Here is a 25917-nt window from a genome sequence, read left to right as displayed (position 1 = left end):
AAAAAAAAGAACAACCAGCTACATAAAAACAAGGGTGGTTAAAATAGAATGAAAAAAAAAAATGCATAGAACAAAAAGGAATAAGAATTTTTAGAGTATGTGCAGTAGAATAGTGTAGGGTATTTTTTTTATTTCTCGATATCGATTACTTTATGTATCTACCCAGCTAAAGAATTATTGGTATTGGTATTGATAAACTATGTACATATATACATGCGGACAATCATACACGCGATAAGAACGATAGTAGTTGAAGTGAAAAGCTCAAGAAAAAAAAAAATAAACTTTTGCGGTAAGAAGGAGAAGAAATAAAATAAAAAAATAAAATAGGGGAGACGTGATCTTAGAAGGGGCGTCGTATAGTTGGGCATTACTTTTATTCCGTGTCATTTGAGCCCACACCCCGCCCCATATACTCAACTACCACCCTCACCCTTATTTTCTTTTTTTTTTTCTTTTCTCGACTCACTTACATCGCAGCATCATTTTCTTTATATATATATAAATACAATACTGTAACCACTCACATGCAATAGATTTTCACAGAGTGCTTTTCTACTATGGCACGTTTTTTTTTTTTTTATTTTTATTTCTATTTTTTCTACCCTTACTCTCTCCTCTGTACTTTCAAATACTGTAATTGCTGCTTTTTCAAGAAAAATAAATAAAATAAAAAAAAAACCATTAAAATGTTACTCAAGCATTTTTGGTAATGATGATATATATTTTTGATTAATTTAAATTTAAAGATAATAAAGAAAAAAAAAATTAATTATTTATTTAAATTTATAATATTTCATAAAAGTATGTCGAAAGAAATTATTATTATTTTTATTTTTTATGTATGATAATAAATTAAATGATGATTTATTTATCACAATAATTCAAAATAAACATTTTTTTTTAAAAATGAATTTATTATAATATTGGTTTGAGGCAAGTAACGTTATTATTAATTATTTCAGTAGTCAAAAAAACAAACGTCCGTTTCTACTCAATCTACTGATACAAGATAAAAACACTTGTTTTAATTTTAAAATTATAATATTAAAATTTATTTGAGTTAATAAATTGTCAATGATTATATTCAATTAATAATTCAAAATATAAATAATTTATTTATTACTCAATCTACTCGATCAAAAAAGAAACGTGTTTTTAAAAAATTACATTAATTATACAATTAACAAGTAATGAAAAAAATAAAATGATCTATTAAATTCCATTCAAGTTGAATATTATTTATCTAAAAAAAAACCAATTTAAATAATTAATTAAATTATTATTCGAATGTTGAATCACTGAGGGTTTTTATAGTACTTGGATGATCAACGTGGGTAAAATTTTCGACGATCATGAGAGCAACATTTTTATAAAATATTCATAAAGGTTGAATGTATGGTTATGTCGTGTGACCCATGGGGCCAAAGATCCACATAATGTTGTGTATACAAAATACATACACCCCCATCTTCATCTCATCTAGTCTCTTTATGATGGTCGTTTTGTCAAGGGCTCAAAAATCGTTATATATCCAACACTAACTATACTATTTTCAACTGAGATATACTCGTATGATTTCATCTTTATTTTTATTTTTCAATATTACTCTCTAGTGAGTACATAACATTTATTATTTTCACTCTTTCTAAAATAATAAAGTAAGGAAAAAGAAAAAAAAAAGCAAATCATAAAAAATTAAATAAAAATATATATACCTACTCAAAGAAATTATTAACCAGAACATTTAATGAGAAGCGTGATGGCCAAGAAGCACGACTTCCGAGTCTCATCTGTTTGTGACGTAACCTATTGGTGATTTGAATAATAAATGCAAGGGGGGTGGTGATGGTGATGGTGGTAGCAAAGTTGGAAGACGAAGAAGAAGAAGAAGAAGAACCACGGGACGGTCACGCTAGACACGTAAAGCCAGCTTGTCACTCGAAATGTCAGACAAGACCTTGCTAGTAAATATGTAGTTGCGACTATACACTATTAATTTATGAGCACTTACTTCCAGAAATAATAAATAAAAAATCTAAATAATGTCCTTGTTGATGATTATTAAAAAAATAATAATATTAATAATTTTTTAAATGTTATTAAAACAATAATAATAATAAAAAAATGTGTCTTCAATTCTTCAAGGCCTAGGCGTCACACGGTCCGGCATCATGTGACTTCCGTGAGAAAATTTTAAAACAGGACAAAGTGTTTGCAAATTCTCCCTATCGTTTTTCCACATTTACTTGATATTTTTTTTCTTTTTTTTTTTTTAATATTGTTATATATTTATGTGCACATGTACATATCGTCGTCGTGTGGTATTGAACAATGGTAATGTATGCAGATTGCAATACGACGTTGCCATTGATGCACCTGTATATATCTTCAACTATTTTAGATTCTTTTCCCCCAGTGTCTTTTACGCGTAAAGAAAAAAAAAAATATAATAGCAAAAAAAAAAATCACTTGTGTGTAATTCTATAGGGGATTGTACATTGAAATAGAAAAAAGAAAAAAAACAATACTACGACTTTACGAGAAATAAAAGAGTCCAATTTAAACTTCCACATAAAATTATATGTATTTACATTGTTGTGTATGAATATTTAAAATACTTGAACAATAAAGATATATATTTTGTATTTAAAATTTTTTTTTTCTTCAACGTTATAAATAATTATTAACAAAGAAAAATTAACAATGCATATAGAAAATCAATTGGATGAAATATATTATAATTAGCTTTGTTTATGTAATAATTATATAAAACAAAATTGTAATTGTTTTGTGGTTTAATTATCGAGTTTTAAAAAATCATATTTCATAGAGAAAATTATTATAATCCATATGTGAGTTGATGGTAATTTTGAATTGGAAAATGGAATTATAAATTGTACAAAGATAAATTAATGTTGTGGTGTATGTTAGAATGAGATGTGTATAGAATATTTGATCTTGTGAATGTGTGATTGAGTGAGAAAGATAAAATGATTAGTAAAATTTTGTATGTGTGTTGATAAGATTCGTTGGTGCCGTAAGGCAAATGAGTGTATAAGGACAGTTCAGTAACATTAGTCTGGCAGCCACAGATTACTTAGGTAATTGGTAAATATATACGAGGGGTTACCTTGGCAATTGGTTCAACTGTGAGAGAGTTAATAAATCCAACAAGGATATATATATATTTTACATAAAAAACAAAGATGGAAAAATAAAATTATTTCAAATATATTTCGCCTTGGGCTGGCTAGCGTTGGATTAAAATATTGTCTCTCTTTTTCTCTCATTCAATGGACCCCAAAAATTTTATACACATTTTTTTTTCCTTCTTCTTTCTATTCTCAACACACACAAAATTCTCATTCCCTTATTCATGTATCCAGGATATTCGTAAGGGCAAATGAGCCTTAAAATTGTTTAAAAAGCTCGAAGAAAAAAAAGGGTCCTCATACTACAATTTCTTTATCATCATTTTATTTATTTTTTTATTTATTCGCTCAAAGATATCTTTCATCATCGAAATGAAAAAAAAATAATACAATTTCATGGCTTTTTATTTTTTGTCTCAATATTAATCTGATGCAATAATTTTTAATATAAAAAACAAATTAATTATGAAAAAAAATAAATAAATAAACTATCGAAGCAAAGGTAAATTAATTTATTTTCATTAGCACATCGTGGTTTATATATCGATGATAATTATACATATTTTTGTTAATAAATTAATAAAGAGAAAAAAAAAAGGAATAATTGTTTTTTTTTTTTTTAATTTTTTCTATGTCGATACGCGAACGAACAGTAATCACGTAAATCATTAACGCAAATAGGCATTGAGTTATATATGGATGCACGGTTTTGTATTTTGTCCGGATTTAATAATAGACCCTCATATACACGCTAATTGCAGAAGCCAACAAGCGGGTACTTTCACCTGTATATTAACGTTTGTATTTAGGATTTTGTATACACACACACACATGTATAAAATATTATGATTATAAATAAAGCCACGAAAAGCCAGGCGTGGGATCTGGTTTATTTTACACGAGTAGCAAATAGGACTATTTTCAAGAATAAGTCATCGTGCAACAAAAAAAAAAATATTAAAAAAGAGAACGTGTAATTATTGCAAAACACGAGAAATTCTTGTTTAAATGATTGCTCGCGCGAATTATTTATCTTGGTATTTAAATAATGCAAAAGCGGCTTCTTCTTTTTCATATTTAATTTCTTTTTTTTTTTGATAAAATTATAGTGGTATTCAATGTGTCTATTGTCTTTGATAATTTTTTTTGTTTAATTTCCAATTTGTGTGTGGATTGTTCTTGTTATTTTTTTTTTAAATTCATTTTACAATTGTTTGTTTAGAGGCAAGTTATTTGCGGAAGAGAGGTCATTTAGACAGTTGAATTGAAGCTGATGAAAGTGTACGAGGGTCAATTGAGAGTGAGAAAAGAAATAAAAGACAATACACCCTCAGTGTGTGTATATGTATTGCGATTTTTATTATTTTTTTTTTTTTTATTTTACTCAATGTGTTTACTCGACTTCCGATCTTGGGGCGTTACGAACAAGCATTTACTATTTGCTGGGTGACAGAGATAATACGAGGGTGAGATTTATACGCGCGTGTCTCTTTGCAACTTGTCTTATATTATTTTTATATATATATATTTTTTTTTCTGCATTGTTTTGTCCCCTTCAAGCATTTTATGGAATGAAAATAAAAATAAAAATAATGTCTTTCGTGATCTTTTGTAGTCAATACACGTAAAATGAACAAACTATTTATTGGTTTAACTATTTTTTTCTTTTTTTTTCACTTAAAATAAAATTATATATAAAAAAAAAAAAGATCAATTGTTATTATTTTTTAAAAATATTAAAATTTATCTACATCAAGTCAATTTAATATGAAAAATTTTATTAATTTTTTTTCATTTTTAATTTTAAATTCAATGAAATCTAATTAATTCATTTTTGAAATTTTGTAAATAGTTGAAGTAAAAAAAAACTATTTATCAAAAAAATTAAATAATTAATATAAATTAAATATTATCATAAAAATAATAAACAAAAATATTTATTACTCATTTAATAAACGAATAAATAAAATAATATTTTCCATCGAGTAATTGACTCTTTGGCCCGCAAGTAAAAACAGTACTTAATAAGTCAGACAGATAATTTAATAATAAAAAAAAAATAAAGAAAAAAGAATCCATACATATTATTTGATTGATCTTTACTGATATTTAGATAATAAATTATCAAAGACTGGACAATATAACCACGATAATTCATTGTTAAAAATAAAAAATTTATATGAAAGATTAAGAGAATTGCCTGGAAGACGATACATATAGTTTTCCAGTTGAACGATCTTTGGACTAATGTTAGTTGTGAAATATCAACTCTAAATAATAATGTGGCAGTTAAAGGATATAATGACCAAAGACTATGATGATTTTTTTCATCATAACCTCCTTCTTTTTCTCGACGTTATGTTGAATCACGAAAATTTTATTCTCATGATTGTCTGAACTACATTATAACCACATATACAATTTTTTTAAAATCATATACAAATACATACAAGAATATCAAAGTCTTTATTAGAAAAAAAAAGAAAAAAAAATTTATATATATTACCAAGATCGAATGCTTCACAGAGAAATGCCGATATTTTATGGAGACGTCCAGAACGTCGTCGTTGTTGTATCGATATATATACTAAGCACCCCAGTATTATCCCTCTGACCTCACGATTCCTGCGGTGCTGATGGGGACTGCGTGCGAATTTCAGCTCAACTTTATTTTTATTGCCCACAGTCATTTATAACAATTTAATATCTTGTTATTATTTATTATTATTTATTTTTATTTTTTGACTTTTATATATATCGATCAAATACATAGAAAGTCCTTGTATTATTGATTTGATTTTTATTTTCCATCATTACTAATAATTTTTTGCAATGATTGACAAGTAATTTTTTTTATTTTGCTCAATTTTATTTTATTATTACTTTTTGTTAGTTATTTTTTTTTTTTTAAGGAATCATCTCCATCTGCTTCGACATTTAACTTTCTTGCAAGGTCAATCACACCGTTTCGATATATCTAGATATATGTACTTGCAATATTTTTCAGTAAAAATGTAAACTAACTACTCTTGCCATATGACCTCAACACGCAACCTCCAATGGACCTGATTGATGCTTAAGAATCTTCTGATCTTTAATCCAACACACCGACTGTAAAAAATTTTCTTCAATGTTGTTGTTTTTTTTTTTCTTTCTTTTGGTAACCTCAATTTTTATTTATTTTTATTCATTTTTATTATATTATAATTTATACTTTTCGAAAATAAATATGTTAATGGAAATTTTTAATAAATCAAAAAATATGGTTGATAAACTTTTGATAAGTTGGCAAGTGTTGAATTATTATTTCGAATGTAATATTGTTAGAGAAAATTAGTACAACAGTCTTGTGATTTTTATCAATTGCGACGACCTTTTAGAAATGACTGTGTACAAGAACCGCGCCCATCATGAAAGATACATGTAATTCCACAAGATGAACCAGAAAAATATATTTAGCTCCCGACACACCCGCGAATTCCCGCCACCAAGATGTAAATTTGTATATTATTTTTAAGATACATTGAATAATTTTTATCAACAATATCATGATAATATTATACAGATGTTTACGCAAATTGTAATTTTATTATTTTTATTTTTCATAGCAATTTTAAGAGTTAAAATGCCATATAATAGCGCTTGGGTTTATTTCAAATTTATGTTCACAACAATCGATCTTCATGCTTGAAATACTTTTCATTTCATTGTATCAAGATATAAATATTTTTTTTTTTTATATTGTCTAGTTGTTTTAGAGAAAGTTAAACATTTATTATTAATTCAAATATTGTTTCATTTTTTTTTTTTTTTATAGTAAAATACAAGAAGGTCTTGCAAATAAATTTATAAAATGTAATTTTTTATTTATCTCTGAATTTTTTGATATTTCATATCTTATTTTCTATTTTATTATTTTATAAAAAGTGAAATTTTATTTTTATTGACAGGTTTTGTAATTTTTTAATGTCAATCTACAGCTGTCTAGCAATAATAAAAGAAAAAAAAATGAGTAAATATAAAATTACGATTGATTTATCATTTTCTTTTTTTTTCCCGAGACTTATTGGCTTTGATAATTATTATAAACTTTTTTAATATTTTTTTTTTACATCAGAATCTTTCTTATTCTCCCTTTTTGAACCAATTAATTCGATAATTGAACTTTGCGGCTGCCACAAATCACGATTAACAAAGCGAAGCCGCTAACTCCCCGTGAACTGGCCAAGCCAGTGGCCACGGATCGTTGGCCTTGAACTGGATAATTGGTGCATTGCTCGTTAAAAAAAAAAACACTCCAACTCTTGCATATTGTTAAATGCAAAAATACATGCAAATCCAAAAGAAAAAAAAAAAACCCCCAGATGTCCGTCTTAAAATAAACCATTAATAAAAACGAAAAAAAAAAAAAGTCAAAAAACAAATAAAACAAACAAAAATAAAATACCAATAATAAAACAAAATTAAAAAAAAAATAATAAAAAAGTGATTATTAAAATGTTAAAATTTTGCAATATTATTACAAAGTTACCAAACAATATGACACTATTTTAAAAGTGGAAAAAACAAATCATAAAAGTAGCAATTAAATACCGAAAAAAATACTTGATGTTATTTGGAATATTGCCAGTAAAATATATGTAGTAGGTATATTTAAAAATTAAATATGTGTTGGATGAGTGAGGGGTGAAAAAGGTTCACATAAACTCATGATCCACATCAAATGTATCAAAAGTGTATATGAGGATATTGGAATTGAATCGTCTCGTGAATTCATCATGAAAATCTCGAGGTTAATTGGCCCCATGTTTGAAATTTGTGGTATAAGGCACCACGGTCCTCAGCAATGTTCCCACAGGACTTAAGTGCACACATATATATAAATTTAAATCCTGAGGGTATATATATATTATATTCTTGAAAAGTTTGCAATGTGTATCAAAGTATAAATACATTGAGCTTTTGTAAGGATAGTCCTTGGTGATTTTATATACGAAGACGAGTTGCACAATACAACAACTACAACTATTCCACCAACACCTTCAGCTCTACTATACTTGGACTGAATACAACCAAGATCTCAACTGACCGTACTTCATTACCCGGGAGCCCTTGGCCTCCATGGGTCATTCGTTATCATTTTTACAACTGCCGCAATTCAACAATGTCGAATAAAGTCCATTAGGTATTATACTGAAACTCGAAAGTTCATTTTCTCTTTTCACTTTTTTTTTCTTTAGATTTTTTTTTTTTTCTTTCTTTCCCATGTGTGATGGTCAATACACTTGGGAATATTATATTCAATATTTATTTACAATCTAAAAATATACGAAAATTACTATCAAAGAAATTTCATTTTTTTATTTCATTTTTTCTATGAAATTATAATTATTTTTTTTCTAGTTATATTTAAGATTGAAAAATCAATAATTTAATAGTAGAGCTTGTGAAAAAAATAATTTATATATATAGAAAAAAATATATATGGTTGATGGCAAGTTTAATTTAAAGTTAAAGCTTTGAAATGTTGGTCGTTTAACAAGGCAAAGTCATTACCATTTGTCAATTTGAGATACGTTTACGTACAAAGTGACCAATGGCTCTCAATTTTGTATAATGGCAAACCACCCTTACATCAGTCACTAGTCCCTCACCAACATTCAAATGCATTTATATATACTAGTAAATTTTGTAACATGGTATTTTTAAGTTAAAAATTTTAAGAACCCTCTGTAAATATTTACACAAATATACAAGTATGTTTGTATATTCCCCTTTTTTTATTTTGACAATGGTGACAGAAATTTTGGGGTAGAAATTCATCTTTCTAATACTAAGTAATGAGTATTTAAAACATCAAATAACTAATCAACTAAAAACGCGAAAAAAAGCTCCAATTATTGTTAAATTGTGCCGTAAAAAAAATCATGTATGTACTATTGTTTTTTTTTAAATCTTTTAATGGTCATTTGGAATTGCAGAACGTGTTTTATTTTCTAGTTATAATTACTATGAGGATATATTACTAAAGAAATTATACTTGTGGGAATCAAGAGCTGTTGAAGTCAAGAAAAATGACCATTTTAGTTGGTAAAAATAAACGAATATATACTTCAATCATTCAAGTATACGCACGTTAAAATACCAATACAAAAAAAAAAAGACCCACATGTTATTTAACTTCCCTTTTTCATCGAGTTACAGGGTCAAACGAGTTTTACTAACGAGTTGACAAATCGTGTCTCGCGGGGGTCATGCCCCAAAAAAAGAAAAAAAAAAAACGAAACCTATAAAGACGAAAAAGGTCGAGGGTGTCAGGTTCATATATACTATTCTGTACTAAGTTTATCCTCTATTGTGTTTCATGAGTTTTATACTCAATTTTCTTCACAGCTACCAAACGAATTACATCACAAATAAAAAAAGAAAAAATATATATTTTATCATCTAGTGTCATTAATGTACTGCCAATAAAAACATTATATTTATTTTTTTGTTATCCTATTTTTACTCCTCCTCATTTTGTAAATTTATTTATTTTTATTTACCCTCTTTTTATTCTTCTCCATCATCATCATCATCATTATCATCATCTCATTCACTTCTTGATAGTCCTCTTCTTTTCACTCATCCACCAAATGAAATAAAAATTGGATTCTTCGTCACCATGATTTTTCTCATGGATCACGTACAAAATAAGTGCGGTCGCGGCTCTTGTACCATTTGGTTGGAGTAACTCTTTCATATACATATTCATCCATCAAAAAGATATACCTTCGATAAGTTATAACTACATATCCTTCCATCTTATTCACTTTGCTTTTTTTTATTTATTATTTTTAGCTTGTCTCTCTCTCCCCTTGCAAGTCATGATATTTTTAAATCATTCAACCTACATTCAACCAACCACCAACAACCATCACCACCACCATCAACAATATTTTTACAATAAATATATACGTGTGTTTGGTTGCGATTTTTCAATGTGTATATATACCAATGCGGTGATACACACCCTGTTATTTTCTTGAGGCAAAATTATCCATCAACCGAGAATGCTCTCAATGTGCACTTGTGCCAATGTTGTGAGATGACCATATACACAACTTTACTCACTCGAATAATATTAACCATAGTTGAACAGAAGAAGTAGCATATTCGCGCACGTATCACAAGCCACCACGCCACATCAAGGCACGTCCTACTGGATTGCGGCTTGAAATACACTCTTATTTTTTTTTTTTTTTTTTAAATTTTTTATTCCATCATCTTTTTATTTATTTTTATTTTGTATATGAGTGTGTAGTATGTTTTTTTTTCTTTATTTATTGTTGAGTTTTCTAACCGAGGAATATTGCATCGACTCATCTTGCGACCATCAAGCATCATGGCTTTTATTGTGAAGTCAATAATACTGTTGCTACTAATACCTCGTCGTTGCAATGCTACGCCCGGTAAATATTGTATATATGTATATCCAATTTTATATATACACTTATACACAGAAGCTCGGAATAATTTTCAAAGACGATATTGATGGAATAATATCACACTGACCGTGGGACATGAATGATTGTATGACTCCCGAGATTAAATCAACATTTCAATGATTATTATATCATGATCAAAATAATCGCATAAATATAATTCAACAAAAAATAAATGAGAAAAAAAATTTGATAATTTGTAATGAATCATATATATGAAAATTATTATTTTTTTAATTAAAGCAGAGCTTTATTTGTTGTTGAAAATTGAGCTAAAAAAATTATTTGCTCAATTGATAATATTTTAATTTTATTTTGTCAATTTAAAATATTTTTTAAGCACAATATATTGAGCTTTAAAAAATTAACATATTTTTATCGTAATAATAATATGTATACCAGGAAGTATTTCAATAAAATGACTTGTAGTCAAAGATATTTTTGTGTAAGGTCATATATTAAGTCGTAAACTATTTTAGTAATATCCAACTAGTTTAACTGAAGTACGTTGAATATATATACACGTGTTTGGCATTCGATAGTGAGTGACTCTCTCACTCATTTTGACTTTTTTTTTTACAAAAACATTACTGTCTATCTTAAATTATAAAAATAAATTAAAAAATTAAAAAGAAAAAACAATAAAATAGAAAGCTGATGATGATAATTTAGCAAAAACACTAGAACCCCATCTCTCTAAAATATAATATATAAAATTTATGTTTGTATTGAAGAAAAAGGAAAAAAAAAAATTATGAAAATGTGTCCACGGATATTTTTGGGTATTACTAATAGCACGTGCGAGGGATGAGAGACTTTGAGGGGCACTCGCCTTATCGCAAGCTCATATATACGAGAGCATGTCTGCAAGCTCTTGTCGGGCGTCGCCTTTGGACTCTTATATATATTTTGACGTCACATATTTCACCCTCTTTCCCCTTGACTATATCAGTATCGTCATTTAATTTTAATTCTGTATTATAACGTCTGCAGTTGATCATATAAACTTTTTTTAATATAAATGTTGATAATGAAATTCGGAAGGAATTTTTAAAATAACTCAATTATTTTTTTTTATTTAGTAGAAATAATTGGAATTAATTGTAAATTAATCTATTGTTAACTCAAATTGTAGATGAATTTTAAAATTATTATTTTATATTTAGGTGTTATTTAAATACTGGAAGCATAACTTTATGAAATTTATGTTTAGAAATATTTTTTTGACAAAAAGTACAAATTTAAAAAAAATATAAAAATAATTAAAATTAAATTTCAAAACTTCCAGGATATTTAATAATAAATATCCCATGAAATTTATCTTTATCAAGCTACTTTTTTCAATAGAAAATTAATATTTAAAATGTGTTAATTCAATTTTTTTTTTTTTAAATCTAAATTTAAAAAAACAAACCTAATAAAAAAAGCTTTAATAATTCCAATTTACTTTTCACTGATCCATCAAATCATAAAAAAATAAAAAAACATAAAAATTAACCCGATGAAAAATTTATAATTAAAAAATAAAAATGTTCCAAAATTATTCCAAGTGCTATGTTTAAAATCAGTATGTCAAGTTTTGTGTGTGGTCTTAATATTAACGATAAAAAAAAATGAAATAAAAAGAAAAAAATTGACAGTATATAGTCTCAAGAGGAGTCTCAATATAGAGAACATATAAAATGGATGATTATTTATTATTATAATGATAATTTATTATTTTTGATATGAGCCAGATGATGAATTTTAAATATCACAGTAATATTGATTACTTAGAAACACTTTATCATGTCTTCAATTTTTATATTTAAAATATTAATATACCAGTTGATGTGACCTTAACGACAAGCATTGAAGCATGTTTTTTTTTTTTCTTTAAATTTTATGATAGGATACATACATCAATTCATCCAATTCACTTCCTCCACTTGAGGCTATTTTTTCCATGTCTACTAAAAAAAAACTCTTTCGTATTTTCCAACCTTCTTGTCTGTCTGATGTCCATAATACTTCGTCTTATTTAAGATTGATTTATACACATCAAAAAAAAAAAAACTTTGTGGCATTTAAATTAATCTGTAAACCCCTCCACCATGTGTACAGACACACTCACAAATCCTGACTCAACAAAACCAACTCTTGAACGATGTAAAATAAAATATATATGAATTTTTTTTTTTTTCGAAAAAATAATAGAAAAATACTCGACAAATCCATTAATTCATTTTGTGAATTGTCATTTCTACATATATGCGATGATAATATAAATGTGAATATTATAACTAAGAGCATTTTGTATATAAGTTTTTGGTAAATTTTATTCCCCATAAGCAGAGTTATAAGGTGGTAAGGAAGAAATAAGAGAAAGGGAATAAAGTCACCCTCAAAATCCTTATGTCGTTCACGCAATTCCCCGGAGGGTTTAAGATGTCGAGGGGTCATAAGGGCGAAACATTTGGATGAAATCAACAAGAGCACAAGCATTCACATTGTCGGTCACAATTCAAACTGTTGTTGTATATATACAATATGTATTCTATCAAAGAGAAAGAGAAAAAAAAGAGTGGGTGGAATTGTTGAAGAATGACATTGTCGAAGGTAAAATAAGGCCACTTGGAACAAAAAGAATGACACTTGCAAAAAGGGTTAGAGGTTCTTTTGGTAATTCAACGAACCCTCAATATACTTGGATCTTTTTTTTTACCCTATACACAAGAAGTTATAACGTTTGTTTTTCCAGTAAAATAAGGGGATAATAAAAGGGTTTTTATTTTATTTTATTATTTTTCCCAAACTATCAAATCTCCAAGTGTATCTTGATTGCTTGGGCTGTTATTGCCTGTCGATTGTTCGCTTTTTCGACGTTATTAAATTAATATAAAAAGGGTATAACATTGAGGCAAACTTGGATGAACGTTTGATAAAAACAAGAGCAAGTAAAGAGAGAGATGAATAAAAAAAAAAAAAAAAAGAGGTAACAGGGGTCACTTTGGCATGTCCAGTTATTCTTTTATTTGGCACGTTTGTTCCCAGGAGGATTTAACACGACGTTGAAACCCTTTCAATGAAAGACTGGTCAAATGTTGCCACTGGACATTTTTTTTTTTTTTTTTTGATGTTTTGATGGATTTATCCGATTGACGTGACAAGAAAATATAAACAATTATTGAATCAAGAATATTATTTTATTATATTTATTTATATATTTATGTAATTATATATTTCATATTGAAGGGAGATTTGAAAATGAAATAAAAGTATTTAAGTCTATTGGAGAATAATCTTAGAGTGCCATTGGGTTTTTAGCTGAAGGCTGAAATTAGGTAAATTGTCTATGTTGTCAAATGCATTTTCCAAGTTAACTACAAACAGAAACTTGCCACTTGCCCCACGGGTTTCTATCAACTTTGTAAACGCAGTCTTGTGTTTAATTACTCGTATTAACGAGGGGTTAAAATTTGTATATTTGATTTTAAATAAATTACATTCACTTGGTTACGAGTGGATGGAGAAAATAATTGATGATGCTACTGATGAAAAAAAAAAAATTGTTTCAAGTTAATTTAATATTTATCAATCAAGTCAAATTAATATAATTAAAATTATTAATTTTTTTTTAAATTGAATCAAAATTTACTTAAACACAAAAAATATTTTAAAATGTAAAAAAAAAATTGTAAATAGAATTTAAAAATTTAATTTTAAGATGGAAAAAAAATTCTTTAAACTAGAATTTTGTAATTATATTTCAAATGAATGAATGATAATTTACTTTAATTATTGAATGAAAATTAAATAAAATTTATCGAAAATTTGATAAATTTAAAACTCAATTAAATAATTATTTAAACAAAAAATTATTCATTGAAAAAATAATGTAAATTTGTGTAAAGAATAAAAAAAAAAAAAAATGCACAATAAATCGAGAAATAAAAAATAAAATTTAGAAACAAGAAATTAACGAGACAGAAGGCAAACCTTGTGTAATTCAAATAAAATATATCGAAGCAATTAACTCCCTAAATATTCACGTAGCCAAGACCAGTCTGATCTATGGAGTAGGGTCGACTAAAATATCCTTAAATTACTTCACGTCGTCGATTTTTCAACTAGCTCAAAATAAAATATAAATTGTAAGAATTTAGTTTAACGTATAACTTCGATTTCAGGAATGCATTCTCATCACATTTTTACCATTTCCACACAAAAAGCAAAAAAAAAACTATATATATATAATAGCAAAAAGAAAAAATCTTGCAAAGTAAAATCAAACTTTTTATAGTGGACATGGACTAACTAGTGTTGATTCTCCTGGTCTAACTCATTTTTGCAATTATCAGAAATTTCTATCGTTCGAAAACAAAAAAAAAAAAAAAAATTGAGTTGAAGGAAATAAATAAAAAAAGAGAATGATAAACTCGAATGTAAGACGTGATCTTTTAGATGGAGAAAAAACTATTGGTAAAGTGAGGGACAGAAGACGAAAAAAAAAAAAAAGAAAAAAAAAAGGATGTGTGGTGTGAAACGTGGCAGACCCCATTGTAGATCAAAGCATTCTCCCGAAGATCAATACACGAAGAAAAGTGTAGTAGAAAAAATAAGAAAAAAAAAATATATATATACAGACAGCGGTTGAAGGTCGGTCACCCGTTCAGGAAAAGAAAGTCTGATATAGTCTGATTGAGGGTATCGAGTACCTTTTGCCTAGTATGTTTCTCTTCATAAACATGTCACGTAACTCTTCGCATCGTTGATCGAAAGCCAAAAGGTCATAAATAGAAGCAATTAAGATTCTCGGGATTTGTGCAAAAAGCCACTTGGAATAAGACTGACCAATACCTCCATCAAGAGAACAAAAAAAATATATATAATAAATAAATAAATATACAAGTAAACTCACGCAGAGATTCATTCTTGCTTTCAGCCCTCGTGTCTTCCTGCAAGTGTGACTCGGAAGTTTCTTATTTATATATACTTTGATATATACACTAAAATAGAAAAACAAAATGAAAATAGAAATATCATTTGGCTAGTTAATTTAGTAGCTTGTGAATCATTCATACTACTATGAAGATGTATATTGTTTGTGGTTTTTATTTTTTTTTTTCTTACCTGTTTATTAATATAACCGGATATTTTGTTAAGTATTAACGACATCGTTAAAAACAACACACATTTTCGGTTCGTTAAAAACATGAAAATACCATTTGTTATAACTTTCTTGGTACAAGAAATTTGTATCAAGTTGTAAAACAATAGTTTGTGCTCATCAAAATCTAGAAAAATAATAATTTTATATTTTATAATTATAACAAAATAATTGTATAGAAAAAAAATTGTTTAAAATAAAAAAAAAAACTTGATAATTTGTTGAAAACTTAATCAATGAATTTATCACTGAGCTTTTTTTTTTTTATTTTGCTTTTACTATCTTCATTGAGTTTTTAAGAAAATAAAAAAAAGAAGAATTTTATCAGTTTAAAAGTTTAAATCTTCCGATTTATCCAAACGAATAAGTTTTAGTAGAAAAAAAAAAAAAAAAGATTTACATCAACTTACCCTTGTGGATGATCGTAAATTCATCGTCTCTTCCTGACCACTGTCCACCATCAAACCATATAAAATTTATATATAAGATTGCACGAAGGTTCAAAATACATATAGGTCATATTGCGATAAAACAAGTGGTATGTAAATGCCCATTTTACATATCCGCCTCTGGAGATTTTCAAATCGATTGGATTGCATATCAAGGGTCTGGCTTTTTAACTTTTTTTTCTTTTTCCAAGTTTAGCTAAACTCCTGAAAGTAAAAAATATAAATATATATTAGTTATAATAAATATAAAACAAATAGAAAAGAGAATTTTTATTGATAATGTGAAAAAAGAAAAAAAATGTACGAGTGTGATACATATGTACTTGCGATAAAACACAGAAGGTGATATTTTAATGGAGGGAAGAAAGCCGCGTGCAAGAACCATGCCAAGTATCGTAAGTAAGTGGGTGGACTTGTTAGGATGGTTTAGGGACAGAGGGTATAAATTTTCAAGACGAGGGATGATCATGCTGCACGCAAAGTCCCACGATAATTTCTTTTTTTTTTTTCTTTTACCAACTTGCGCAAGTTTTATTATTATATTTTTTTTTTCTTAAACTATTTCTTGGATACTTGAAAAATGTAAATAAAAATAATATTGAAAAAATATTATCTTTTTCAAGGGTTAAAATAAAGAAAAAAAAATAAAGATTCAATTTTTTTTTTTTTTCTTTCTAATATTGGATGCATTTTGTTGAATATGTTTGAATGAAAAAAACAAATTTACCAAAGCTAACTGAAACTCCATCTGGAAATCCAATGGCCAGAGCATTCGATCAAAAGAAGACTTTTTCAATTCATGGAAAAGCTCGAGCTTCTGTAGCCCTTCAATCTCTTTTCTTTATCTTTTTTTTTTTTTTGATTCTACTCTCAAAGGCATGAAGATGAATATAAAAAATTTGCCTCAGGTCAGAGAATGTTCACAGAAAAAGTATGATTACGTATACATTCTTATTTTTTTTCTATTTGAATTGAATTTTTATTTTTTTTATTTTGAATCATGATGATATGGTTCACGTGAGTGTACGATTAACAACAATTTATCTTCAAGTAGTTATATGTATTTCAAGTTGTGATGGTTGAAAGACACTCATGAAAGAGCAAAAGGGAAGAAAATGAGTAAGAGAATGGATAGGCACTTTGGCACGCGAATAAGATTGGTGAGTTAAAGAGGGTGCAATGTTTCATCCAATGTAGGGGTAGATTTGTGAATTTGTTGGATTTTAACTGAAACACGCAATACAACGACAGGCGTTGAAACGTCACCTGCTGGACATTCCCAATCTAACGTTCCATGCAATTCTTGAATACCACACTGATATCGTGATGTTGTTGATATTGTTGATGTTGATATACAACAATGCGTGTTACACAAACTTAAACTTGGACCCAAACATTCCAAATAACCATCCAAGATACTTTATTTTTCAAGCTACTGATTTTTCTTTTTTTTTTTTCACGTCAAATCAATTTGATTGATTGTTGTTTTTGTTGTATATCAACTCTTGAAACAATAGCATGAGAAAAAAAAAAATATCAGTGATTGATTCGTGTGATTTTATTTTAACCTATACTATTATTATTATTATTTTTGGATTTATAGTTTTTGTTTTTTTCTAGAAGGGACATGCAACATTTGGCAAATGTCCTGTTGAGAAAATGGCAAGAGTGTTGATCGATGGTTTCTCGTCAGTTGGTAACAGTTTTAATTAAACAGCCCTCAAAATAAAAGCCTCCCTCTTTGTCTTCAACATGGTCCTCGTTGATTCCCCTTGGCATCTTGTAATTGTTTCAAATCTCGACCAACACTTGTAAACTCCCTTGGTTTAAAAGGGACTAAGAAAAATATATTATTTTCTTTTTTTTTTTTTTAAACCACGAGAGTGACAGATATCGCGGGTATCGTTGACGTTTATAAGATCCTTTTACCCAACTTAGCAAGGGTTGTCTATCATTCCTTTAAATTCATTAGAAGTTTTTTTTATTTTTCTTCGAGAAAATATTTTAAATTTATAACTAAATATATTGTACCCCCTTTTTTTTCTCTTTATTTAAACTCTTGACAAATTCATTTGAATATTTAAGAGCATTATTTATCTACAGAGATTTTTAAAACTGGCTTGTTCTTTTTTTTTTTTTTTTAAACTAGTTAGGGGAAAAAGAATGAATTGTTTTGTTTGAGTTTTAGTGTATATAGTTGTTAATGGCTATATATGTTTCGTTGCATGTCCAATATTTTTTATTTCTATTTTATTTTTATTTGAAATGAATGGTTTACTAACCAGGGAAAACGAGATGCATGGTTATTGTAGCATTGTATTATAGTCGAATTGTGTATAAACAAAGTTCCTTCAATGGCCCAAAGGCATTAAGCTTTCTTCCGGTGTGTATCACTGCTGTAACATTTACCAGCTTGACTTCAAACTTGTAACCACAACCCCTCGTTACATGATAGTTGTTCTATTTTCACATATTCATTTCTGTATCATCTAGAAAAATAGAAAAAATAATATTAATTAAATGGATAAAATATTATTTGTAGCTAATGAAAAATAAATTTACATATTTTATATTTTAAAATGTTATTTGTTTGTAATAAATATAAATGACTTTTTGTTTCATTTTAAATTAAAAAAATTAATATTCACAAGAAATTTTACAATGTCATCTAGACACTGTCGACATTTTTACAACGTATTATGAATTTTAGCCAATTTAAAATTCATTAAAAAATAGCTAAGACAGTAAAACACAGAAATATATTTCTCATCTGTCACACATTGTTTTAAAAAAGGGTGGGGAATAATTGTTCGTCACTGAAGCATCAAATAAAAATTTATAAAAAAAAGCTGGGGGTGGTGAAGAAGAAAGACTTGTGAATAAGGAAAAGACCAATCTTCCCATTCTCAATTTTCTCTCTTATTTCTTGTTTATTTAAATAATGTACATAGTTTTAAAGTAAAGCTTTTTCATCTTTTTTTATTCACAATATTTCTCCCTTCAAAATTTTCATCTCACGACTTTAAAATGAATGACTACAAAGCCATGAAATCCGGGATATAACACAACTGTATACAAGCTATGGTACCTTTCTATCATTCGCCCTTTTTCTATTATTTTTATTTCATTTTGACATGTCATTTTTACAATAATTTAGCTACTTTAAATGTAAACAGAACACCTACTAAACTTCAAAGTATAAAATTAACAAATTAAATATAAAATTTTTCATGATATTATTTAAGAAAATATAAATTTTTCAAATTTAAACAAAAAACAACGAACAAGTAAATTGAAATATATTTAAATGGAGTAAACTATCAATCGTTGGGTTTGAATATATACATAGATAAATGTAGTACATATGTGGCTCTTGTCTCTTGTATAAATGAGAGATTGAAAAAGGGAGAAAATAAGGGGGTTAATCTTGTGTGTGGTGGTATGAAAGAGGGAAACAAGATACTCTTGGTGGGCACGATGGCTTTAGTAAGCAATTCAGATATTCACCAGTTGATTATAGTATAGAAACAAGAGGCATACTCTTTCTTTTACATATATATATATGAAATGTTAAAACAAGCTAAGTTAGTCCCTATGTTTATACAGGCAAAATAATTCCCTCGAGGATGGTAACTCGACAACTGACAAATTAGCCTAGCGCACCGACGACACTTGCCAAATTGGTCGACAAGATGTGTAACCCCGATTTTCAGTTTGAGACTGATAGAACTGGGCATTCAATCGACCAGGGGTTGATAATAAAAAATAAATTTTTTTAAATTGAATTAAAATTTAATATATAAGTATTTTTTAAAAAAAAAGAAAATATTTTTTTTTAAATAAGAATATTATTTAAAATTGAAAATTAGAATTATAATAATTTAGAATATTTTTTTTTTTTTAATTAAATATTATTATTATGTCATTTTGTAAATTAAAAATTTAATAAATTAAATTATTTATTAATTTTTTTTTATTATGTTTTTCATAATTAATATTTTTTATTTATTAATTAATTGACTTTTTATGGATTTTAATAATTTTATAGATTAGAATCTTTGAAATCTATTTAATTAAATTTTTATTATTTTATTGATTTAATTTAATAATAATTAAAATACTTGAATATTTAATATTAATGAATATTGAAATTTTTAAAAATGATAATTTATTTTTAATTTAATATTATTTACGTAATTAACTAATCAACTTGTTATCTCGATAGATTAGAAATTTTTCAATCAATTAAATATTAAAATTGCTACTATTATTTCTATAATGTGAATTTAATAATGAAATTAAATGTGTTTTCGTTACTCAAGCATTTAAATAATTTATTATTAAATCATAATAAAGAAAACATTTGATAAATTAGGCAGAAAAAATAGCTTCTGTCATGAGATAATTTGGTAAATCTTACGACCTCATATTTTGACACGTCAAAAAATTGCCGCATATTGTTTATTTATTTTTTTTTTTCATGAAAAATACGTAAACGTGAGTGAAAAAAAAAACAGGCCAAGGTATAGAGTGTCACGTATTTTTTGGCCTCGCGGGAACGATGTCTCAAATGATAAAAACAAAACAAAATAAAAGACAACAAGCAAAGCACCACCAGGAACACGAACACCTGCACCTTATCCACGTGTGTCTTTTGTATATATATCTATTTATATATTTTTTTTTCTTTGCTAGCCTAGTGTTTAGCTATTTCACTTTGTCCCGTGTGGCTCTCGACAAAATATGTGTGCCCGCGATAAAGGACTCTGGGGAAAATGTGTATGTGTGACGTGAGATGATAACAAACGTGAAAGAAAAAAATAAAAAAATAATAAATAAAAATTAAGTATTGAAAGACACGAAGAAAAGACATTGTAGGCACATGTTTTTGCAATATATATACACAAAACAACGATAATTTTATCATTGACAATTTATACGAAACATGAGCAATGATATTTGACACTTGGGACCAGCAAATTTATTGACAATCTTTATCAACTTGTTACACCATGACAATAAAAAAAAAAATTGTCACAATTTTATCAGTGTCAAATAAATAAACCTTTTTATTCAATATTAAATATTTTTTCTTTTCTGAAAATAATAATAAATAATTAATTAAAAAATAAAATCAACATATAAAAACACCAATAAATTACCTGACCTGATGCTGAGAAGCTGCAAATAATTTAATTAATTTTCAATGTTTTTGAATGAAAATAAATAATTCAATTTACCTTTTATTGTAAACTGGATTTAATGACAGCTGATTGTTGACACTGACTTGTTTAATCATACTCACTTTATTGTTTAATAATTAAAATAAATAAAAAACACACAACAACAATGACACCACAAATTTTATTGCGCATTATTTTTTTATTAATGTTGTTATTATTAATTTTATTAACACGAAATGGCGGGAGGTCCAGCAAAGCGAATGGAGGGGATGACTACGTGAGTCAAGTGGCGAATTTTTGAACTTAATTTTGACCTATATTTTATTCAAGTTTAGCGCGCAAAAAATTGGCGGCCATTACAGTGTTGTTTTTATTTTCTCTCTCTCTCAGTTATGTGTATCAGTTCGCGAGTGCCAGTGATAGTGTTAATTAAAAATTATATAGTGACAATTAATTGACATTTTTAGTAATTGTTTTAATCAAAGTGACAAGTGACAAGTGATTTATCTTCAATGCAGTGAACTTGTTTCTTCTTCACAACAATAACAAGGTAAATAAAAAACAAAATTACTCATTTTTTTTTTGGTATGACATCATCAAGATAATTTACTCCATATTGTTGTTGGTGTAATAAAAATAAAAATAAATAATAATCCAGAATTTTGTTAACAGGTATTTATTGGTAAAAAAAAAATTTCATCGTGAATTTGTATTCAAGAAGCAACCAAGGGATTTCGTATCAGCATTGGGGACATGTGTCACTCCAAGCCCATAATTTTTATTTTTTTATTTTCACATTGAACGATTGGAACTTTGGAAGGGACTGAAATAGCCCGTTTAAAATTGCATCGAGTTACTAACGTTAAGAACACGTGTGTTTTTTTTAATGTTCAACGAATCCTTATACGATAACATATCCTTAAACTTTTATCAGTGGTTATCAGACTACGTGGCACGAATGACCACGACCAAATTTTAAAGAAAATACACAAAATTTACTTTTTTACATTTACACAAGCATTGAAAAAAAATATAGTTTAACAATTTTATCGTTCACATTGGTTCAGGGTTTAATACAATAGCATTTATTATTTTTAGATAAAAATTATACATTTTCTTGTCGTTTGAGACACTTTTATATTGTGTGGCAAGATCAATAGGTCGTGAGGGTGATATTGTCCATTATGCCATCAAGGGTCTTGTGGTCTCTTGAGGGTTAAACTTTTGCCTGCTTTTGCCAATGATTAACATGACTGAAGTTATCTTTTTTTTCTTCTTTATTTTCATTATTTTTTTGTTTTTCACAAATGCACAATTAACTTTGAAAATTTATTTTTATATCCATCAAAACAATTGAACAAAAAAAGCATTCATTTTATTGACAATAATTTTTTTTTTTGTCTTTCAATTAACCTAAATTATAATTGTATACAAATATGAGTTTATTTTCGAGATTTAATTTAATTCGTGGACACAATAGTGTTATGAAAAATTTAATTTTTTCAAGTTTTAAAAATACATGTGAACAAGATGCTGCTGTTTTTAAAAATCATAAATTAACAAGAAATTTTTTTGGCTTTGGAAAAGGTAAGAAATATTTTATGTAAAACACATCAAATTAGTTTTTTTCTTTTTTTTTTTTGTCTGATATTTATTTTAGAAATGAAATTTCCATCAAAAGATCCAAGTGCACCAATACATGAGCCAAATAAATCACAAACAAATATAAAAAAAGATAGAAATTCAATCCAAAAAGTTGATGATAATAATAATAAATTAATTAATAATAATATTTGGAATTATTTAGAAAAATCAAATGGATATAAAAATGAATGGGGTGTTAAATTATCAAATGATTTGATAAAACCAATGATAACAGATGATCATGTACAAAATTTTGTTCTAAAACGTAAATGGGGAGTAACAATATTAAAAACAAATTTACATGAAGCTATAAAAAATAAAAATTCAATAGATAATAAATCAATACTAAATGATTTCCTTAAAAATGATAATAAAGTTTTATCAAAAAGTGATAGACCACCTCCAATTATTGACTCAATGAACATCTCATCAGTACTAACTCCAAGTAGTGATATTGAAATTGAAGAAGAAGACGAGGATGAAAAACCATTGAAAAATATTAACAAGGAACAAATTAATAATGCTTCAAAAAAACTTGAAATACCATCATCAACATTACTATTGACCAATGAAAATTCAATAAATCCAGAACTTGATTATTACACAACCAAGGATTTATTAACAGATGATGAATTATCAGCATGGAAAGATGTTGTTAAAAAAACAATAATACACAATGAAGAAATTATAGAATCAAAAAAAAATAAATTAATTCAAGATAATGCACCACAAATATTTTCAATACCACCAGAACCACCAACAAAAATTTATGATGATCCTGTTGTTAAAACATTTGACATAAAACATGATAAAAAAAATTATAATTCAAATAATATTATTAATAATCAAAATCCATTTGTTATTAATATGAAAAATATACTTGTACATGATATAAGTACAAGAAAATTTCACACAATAAGTTCATGGTTTTTAGCTACAAGTATTAAAAATAATAACTCAAATGAAATTTGTAATTTACCAGTACAAATATTTGATATTACTGAAAAACCAATTGATAGATTATTTGGTAATTATCAAATTGAATCATCATCAAGTCCATCAAATGGTCTTGTCAAATTTGATAGTGATAAAAAACCAGAAGATGAAAATATAAATGAAGAAATTAAAAAGAATGATGATGATGATTTTGTACATGCACCAGGTGATCCATATCCATTTAATCGTGATAATTATGAAAAATGGAAATTACCACATGGAAGTGATCCTCTAAATCGGCAGCCAACTGAATAATAAAATTTTTTAATTATATTTTCATAAAATTTACATGGATGATGATTTATTTGTCCAGGTGATGGTGCAAACAATAAGATTGAGGATAAATGTGATAATATTAAATCAATTGATGATTTAAAAAAGACAAAATCATCAACAAGTGATAAATCAAAGAGGGTATTGATAACTGATGTTACACAATCATCCAGCCATGAAAAAACAATACATCCAGATGTTGAATTATCCAAACAAAGTGTCACTTCAAATCCAAAATATGGTGAGTCAATTATCTACATACATTTCATTTTTTTATAAACAAAATCATACATCACAATTAATTTTCTATCATATTTTAGGCTTGATGGATTTAATCTGGCAAATAATAACTTTAAAATTCTTCAAAACCAAGAAAATTGAAACTCAAAATTTACAAATAGCATCAACAAAAAAAACACGAAGTTAATATTAAATTAATCATTAAAAAATTGATGTTTTTCTTTTACATAAAATTAATAATTATCATTATTTTATTTAGCTTTGGATCCAATGGAAATATCACGTATTTATGAGTTAAAAAATTACCAATACATTCGTCCACAAGATTCAAAAGATTTTCGTCAATTTAATAATTATAAAAAATTGCCATAGTGTGTTAAAATTATAATTAAAAAAACCAAAAAAAAAATAAATAAATTCATATAAAATAATATTATTTAATTTTCTATGTTGTATTTAAAGTATGCGTGCGACAAATTAGTTTGCGTGTTAAGTTGATAAAAAATCAGTATATTTCTAGAGAAGTGTATTTAATAATTATAGTAAGAATGCCGTGGGTTATAAACAAGTGGTTGATCATGAAAATAATAGGGAAGACAGACAAAAAAATTGTGTCTCAATGACGGTAGCTTGAAGAAAATAAAAAAAGTATAAAACAAACGATTATATATCCAAGTGGACTTTTGAGTTAATCGTTATTTCCAAAAAACAGTCAAAATTATTTTGCTTCATTTGATGGTAAATAAAAAAAAAAAAAAGTAAATAAAAAAATATATATATTAACCAGATGCTTGTATTATCTCTTGACGTATAAATATGTCTACCTATAATACCAGTAGAATTGATAGTAGGGTCTGTTATTTGATAGTTGGTAAAAGCCGCATATATGCATCAACAGCACCAATCATTCAAATCGTATACAGTATCGAAATCGTGTCGAGTGGTACATGTAGAGTATCACTAATACCACAGAAAGGCAAACTTAATAATCACTCTAGTGTAGTCCAGCTATCGTATCATCATCATGAACCTCAATGGTTTCATGGTCAAGCTATGTCGAATGGGGGTCGAATTGGGCGGTTTTCTTGCCTCTTTTTTATTATTAAATATATATTTTGCGTAGAAGGGATAATAACCGTTGGATAATCAAGTCGGGAGGTTACGCTTTTGATTATCCAGAATTGTACGACAGGAAAAGGTGGCAATCTTGCTCTGTATATATACAAACCTTAAATTTTTAAAAAAACAGCTGCTATGTTCATCAACAATTCATTGGCTTTCTCTATACATTTATTGACTTGAAAATATATATTTTTTTTTTCTCTTTGTTTTTAAATTATC

At 26.9% G+C, this 25917-nt stretch overlaps 2 protein-coding genes across 2 annotated transcripts in view; one reads left to right on the top strand and one right to left on the bottom strand.

The window, feature by feature from the left end:
- Positions 1–21592, bottom strand: part of LOC122860392 (protein split ends-like) — a 167276-nt gene extending 145684 nt beyond the window's left edge. The window contains exons 1-5 of the mRNA XM_044164185.1: positions 21481–21592; positions 18523–18729; positions 16202–16444; positions 15755–15918; positions 15543–15630 (exon numbers count right to left, since the gene is read on the bottom strand). The gene's annotated coding sequence lies outside the window, so the exon portion shown is untranslated. The remainder of the gene's footprint in view (positions 1–15542; positions 15631–15754; positions 15919–16201; positions 16445–18522; positions 18730–21480) is intronic.
- A 1197-nt stretch (positions 21593–22789) lies between these two features.
- Positions 22790–25010, top strand: LOC122860391 (probable serine/threonine-protein kinase DDB_G0282963). Its single transcript, XM_044164183.1, has 4 exons — positions 22790–23010; positions 23084–24577; positions 24657–24758; positions 24836–25010. Exons 1-2 carry the CDS (start codon positions 22860–22862, stop codon positions 24316–24318), a joined length of 1386 nt encoding a protein of 461 aa, XP_044020118.1. The 5' UTR covers positions 22790–22859; the 3' UTR covers positions 24319–24577; positions 24657–24758; positions 24836–25010.
- The last annotated feature ends 907 nt before the right edge of the window (positions 25011–25917 follow it).

This window comes from Aphidius gifuensis, linkage group LG1, assembly GCF_014905175.1.
Source record: "Aphidius gifuensis isolate YNYX2018 linkage group LG1, ASM1490517v1, whole genome shotgun sequence".
Classification (NCBI taxonomy): Eukaryota; Metazoa; Arthropoda; class Insecta; order Hymenoptera; family Braconidae; genus Aphidius; species Aphidius gifuensis.
The sequence above is the reverse complement of the archived record's forward strand: the minus strand, read 5'-3'. Positions and strand labels throughout refer to the sequence as shown.

Coding starts and splice junctions, on each gene's coding strand:
- LOC122860391 (XM_044164183.1), top strand. CDS start 22,860: ATGAGTTTATTTTCGAGATTTAATTTAATTCGTGGACACAATAGTGTT. Junction 23,011..23,083: donor TTTTTTTGGCTTTGGAAAAG/GTAAGAAATATT, acceptor TATTTATTTTAG/AAATGAAATTTCCATCAAAA.